This window comes from Blennius ocellaris (assembly GCF_963422515.1).
Source record: "Blennius ocellaris genome assembly, chromosome: 21".
Lineage (NCBI taxonomy): Eukaryota > Metazoa > Chordata > Actinopteri > Blenniiformes > Blenniidae > Blennius > Blennius ocellaris.
Genome location: NC_137670.1, coordinates 11331795 through 11337313, shown reverse-complemented (window position 1 = coordinate 11337313; position 5519 = coordinate 11331795). Strand labels below are relative to the sequence as shown.

Below are 5519 nucleotides of genomic sequence, written 5' to 3'. Positions count from 1 at the left end.
AAATACTGTTCTCCGTATTATGCCTAATGGGGTACACGTACAATTTGCGATGGAATAGTGCCATCTTGTGGCCAAATAGGTGAACATCCTCAAAACAAAACAGTTCTTGTCAAATCTAAAATCCCTTTAAATAAAGAAGAGCGGAACATTGGTAAACTGTGATGTTTACTGCACTATTTACTCGCTCTCAATAATAACAAGGATAATAACAATAGACTCCAAAATCCTGGAATACATTTGACAAGAGACAGAGTTTTAGTAATTAGTTTTATTAAATGTGAATTTCAATAAAAATGATCTGAACTAAACTAAAAGTACAAATCTGGCAACACAAAAACTGTGTTTTGTTCATTGAGGCTTTCCTCTGTTTTAGATCATGTTGTATAACTACTGATCATTCACTATTGAACCACACCTTTTCACTGAGCTTTGACATTTCTTTCTTTCATGTGCTTAGAAGCTACATACTTCAGTTTTCCTATTGCTAGCTGGGTGTCTTCAGGAGATATATCAAGATGCCACACAGCCCTGACCGAGTTTCCAAAATGGGGGTACATAAGAACACTGACACCCTGCCCCAGGGTGGCTTCCTCCTCCTCATCAACCTGACCCATGCGGGCGCAGAACTCGGCGGGAGTCAGACTGGGATCCCGCAGACGAAAACGTAGGATGTTTGTCTCCACAGCAGCAATGTCCAGCGCAAACAGAGAAGGGTCGCAGTCTTTCACAGCTGAGAGAAAAGAACATTTCAGGAAGATTAACTATAATAACCAGTGACTGCATCTCCGTAAACTGAGGAATGAGCGACTGACCTTGAGCAAAGGTTTTGGCATTTTGATGATCTTTTTCCAGCCTCCCTACCATTTCCTGTAATGATATTTTTCCAGCTGCTGCCAGTATCCCAACTTGTCGCATCCCTCCACCCAGAGCTTTACGACACCGGACCGCCTGGGCTATGAAGTCCCGAGGCCCAGCCAGCATGGTACCGACAGGGGAACCCAAGCCCTGATGAAGACCAAAAATCAATCATTTTACACACTGTCAGTTTGTTAGTATGTTCTTCTTTAGGTCTTCTGAGAGAGTTTTACGTTTATTAGACCCACCTTAGAGAGGCACACACTGACGGTGTGTGTGTGCTGCAGGATGGTGGAGGGGGGCACCCCGAGGGCCACGGCAGCGTTCATCACCCTGGCTCCGTCCATGTGAACAGCCAGACCATATCGATCCGCCAGAGCGCGGACCTGAGAGACACAAATACATTGCTTTTATGCGAGAATGCTGGGTCCTTTGTTTTTATTGCTCTTTTCATGAGAGGTGCATTATGTGATAGATGTCGATACAGTATGTGCTGTATTACAGTATGTTTTTTTCTTGTCAAGTTATTTTGAAACTTTGTCTGGACAGTTTGCCTTTAAATTAATATAATGAATATCCAATGTCACTATGCGTTCACACCTCCTGCAGGAAGCTCAGAGGCAGCACACGGCCTCCCTGTACATTGTGTGTGTTTTCCACACATATGAGGCGTGTCCGCGGGTAGTGGGCGTCCGGGTAACCATGGCGAATCTTCGACTCCAGCTGCTCCAAGTCAAATGTCCCATCGGGAAGGGTTGTCACTGTGGTGGAATGGACCCCAGCCAGCTGTGTCAACACAATAAATGTAAATTTCTCCCAACGTGAAAATGTAGGAAGGGCCGAGCGTCACGTTTTTCCATTGCGGCCTGCTCACCTGGGCGCTGCCTCCCTGCTCGTAGATGTGTATGTGACACATGTCACCCACGATCATCTCGTCGCCTCGCTCCCGGCAGTGCACCATCACTGCACGGCGAAATGTTCTGCACGTTTAAAAACCAACCCCGGACCCGTACAACCTGATCCCGGCTCTGTGCGATCAACGTATCGCTCACCTGCAATGAGATTGCTCATGGTTCCAGTGGGAACAAACAGGGCCGCCTCCATTCCAAAGATATCCGCAGCGAGCGTCTGCAATTCTGTGGAAATCAATGGAAGCACGTTATGAGAAAAAGGTGTATCTCTCTGGGGTCAAAGGGCAGAGGACATCATTTTGTTGTAAAGATTGTGAAGTGAACATAAAGCACGTTGCTCATAAACTCATGGGCTAAAAAGGGATGTTTTGCAGATGGTAGGATGATACTGTCCTTCGATAAAAGAGGAGAACAGCCTCATGCTGGTGTCGTGGTGGGCTAGTGTCTGCATTAATTTTCTCACACAATCCCAAACTATTCATTTGTGGTTTACTGATGATTCTGAAATTGCCTCAAAGTGTCAATGTGAGTGTGTGATGCACCGCAATCACTCAAAAGTCAATCCCGGGTCCCTATTCCCCCCCAATCTGTGACTAAAGTTACAAAAGAAATACAGATGTATATATATATATATATATATATATACAATGCATAATGTGACGAGGGAACTATAGCCTCTGCTTGATGGCATATAGTTATTGTTATGAAGTGGCATGTCCTGAAGACTGTGTGCTCAGTCACATTATACATTTGATTTAAAAAAAACCGATCATTTAAAGTCATTATTACTATTTTTTTTTTTTTTTTTTTTTTTTCCCCTGCCATCGCTGGTTCTCACCGTTCACCGTCGGGTCTTCCCCCATCACATCATCCCCCACCTCACACTCCAACATGGCTCTGCGCATCTCCAGGCTGGGCTTGGTCACCGTGTCGCTGCGGAGGTCCACCACCCGGCCGCGGGTCGCCTCTCCCGGTCGGGACTGCCCGTAGTAGCCTCTCGTGCCGGAGTCGCGCGCCGCCGCTGCAGCATGTCGCAGGCGGATCGTCTTCCTCAAGCCGAGGAACGTGGAGAGAGTCCTGCACGGAGCCGCGCTCAGGGACATGGTGGAAGCCTGTTTGTCATCTGCTCCGGGGAATTTGAACTTTGGACCGGTACTCGTTCACGGAGAGAGGAAGGAATGGATTACGGTGCATGTCGGTGCGCCGGCGTGCAGTGAGCGAGTCCGACCTGAAGGTGGCGCCACCTGCTAAAGAAAGTCACCGTTCAAACAAGCATGGACCTCGATCTCTCTATCTATCTATCTATCTGATTTACTGTGTCTGAGTTTATATATATATTATATATATATATATATATATATATATATATATATATATATATATATATATATATATATATATATATATATTATTATTTTTTTTTTTTTTTTTTTTTTTTTTACTACATTCCACCCACCTTTCTTTCTGAAATGAGGTATTGCCAAGTTGGGGATCTCTGTAAAGATCGTCACTGTCAGCGTTCCTGAATTGCCACTGTAATAAAACAACAAGTCGTTGTAATCTGTGAATACGATAATGATTCTGATCCTGAAATCCAGGGAGTAATCGATGAGATGTTCCCAATAAAGACTTTAAAATTAAAGGTCTGAATTGCATTTGGGAAAATATACGTACACTTTTTCTTTTCAACATAGTCCAAACAAAAATGGAACAATGAAAACTTAAGATTAAGAAATGCCGACAATGTATTGTAGTGGTTGAGATGTTATTTTATTATGTCTATAGACTAATCATTTCCCTCAACATTCGGCAGTTATTTCAAATCAGAACATATTTGGAATAGTTGCATCTTGAGAATAAGAATAAGAATAAGAATAAGAATAAGAATAAGAATAAGAATAAGAATAAGAATAAGAATAAGAATAAGAATAAGAATAAGAATAAGAATAAGAATAAATATCATCTTTGCAGGACTCATGGCGAGGCAATCTGAAGCAAAGTGTGTGTCTATTTCAGTGTGCAGAGTGTGTGTACTTTGTTTTGTAGATACGAATGGTGTGAAATAACGATGACACCTCTAGATTCTTCAAGGGTCACTGACTGGCTTCTTTTTTTATTTTTTTAGCCTGACCCTGATCCCTGAGCCACCGAGCTAAATCTAACTTGACACTCATCATACATCATATATTGTAGAGACCTTTAAAGGTGGCGAAAGCCACCATGAGCACACACACACACAATCACAAGGATTGTTCTCTCTCTTTGTGGGTGATAACGCATGTCCCCGAGAGCAAGTCAATATTTGGAGGTGAGGCCTTGTGGGAATTTCTCCACATGGCCTGAGCTCGACTATGAGGGAGGTGCACTCATGAGAAAACAACTCCCTCCTCACCCTCACACCCACTTTAGCTGCTTACCCTACAAAATGCCAAGGCTGGATCTGCGCGAGATGCGCCGTTTGCCCGCCCTCCCTCCACGCACACTTCCCACTCGCGTGCCCGCCGTCTTCCCCGATGTTAATAACTCGATAAAAGTCCCAGTGTGTGTTATCAGGACCGCACCGGGCTGTAGTTAAGGTTTGCCGGTAATAGAGCCGCTTTTATGATCCATAACAAGTCTTCATTAAAAGTCATTAGCAAACATCGGCATCATAAAGAGGCCACAGTTAGTCTCGAGAGCCCCACAAGAGCCCTGAACACACAGAGATGCAGATGCAGAGGAGCAATGGAGGAGTGTGATGAGATGAGGAACGTGGGAGACAGACGTCCTGAGTTGAGTTGGGGGGGGGGGGCTTTACCGGATCACTGCTGGCACTGCTCGAACCTCACATTTTTGAATGTGTGTGAGTGTGTGCGCTCCGTGTCTTTGCGTGTGTTTTGTTTCTCCCGCATGCCTTCCTGCATTCCTTGCCCGTGCGCCGAGGTTGGAGTGATGTTTTGGAGAAAATATTGAATTAGAGAAAAAAAAAAAAAAGAAAAAAGAAAAAAAACAGGCAGAGAGGGAGAAATGAAGGAGAGGGAGAAATATTGACTCCTTCTGGGAAGGAGCGAGACGGCAACGCCTTTCCAATAACCATAAACCCACTGGGCTGAAAATAGACGGGCCGAATGAATAAACGAATGTGTTCATCCCACACGAGCTCTTCTCTTTCACGGGCAGAGGGGAATGGAGGTGACACCCCCCCCCCCTCCTCACCACCCATCCTCTTTCCCTCTTTCTCTCTCCTCTTTCACTGAGGCCACCATTTCTTCACCAGTGACAAGATATTAACCGGAACAAAGCAGGTGTTTATGGGAAACCTTCTCTTGAGTCAGGCTGGTTCACACACACACACGCACACACACACGCACACACACGCACACACACACACACACACACACACACACACACACACACACACACACACACACACACACACACACACACACACACACGCACACCCACACACACACACACACACACACACACACACACACACGCACACACACACGCACGCACCCACGCTGCAATGTAAAGGTGTCGACATCAGCGCCTGTGAAATAAGAGCGACATCTGTTTCACATTTCATATGTCATGGGCCATGTGGAGCCGCTTTACTTCTGTCTCTCACACACTCAGATGTGTTTCCATCACTTCAGAGGACACCGCGGTGGTTTTCACTCTTTTCCTAGAGACTCAAATCCAGCACTCGAGTAACCTTCCAACACGTCACCATTACCGTAACTTTAACCGAATCTTCACCCTCGTAATTCT

General features: G+C 45.1%; 1 protein-coding gene across 1 annotated transcript; it reads right to left on the bottom strand.

Annotated features, from left to right (window-relative positions):
* Positions 1-361: 361 nt before the first annotated feature.
* On the bottom strand, positions 362-2894 carry tha1 (threonine aldolase 1). Its single transcript, XM_080516709.1, has 7 exons — positions 2605-2894; positions 1908-1991; positions 1730-1818; positions 1456-1641; positions 1104-1241; positions 813-1005; positions 362-730 (listed from the first exon to the last, which is right to left on the bottom strand). Exons 1-7 carry the CDS (start codon positions 2867-2869, stop codon positions 420-422), a joined length of 1266 nt encoding a protein of 421 aa, XP_080372835.1. The 5' UTR covers positions 2870-2894; the 3' UTR covers positions 362-419.
* Between the last annotated feature and the right edge of the window lie 2625 nt (positions 2895-5519).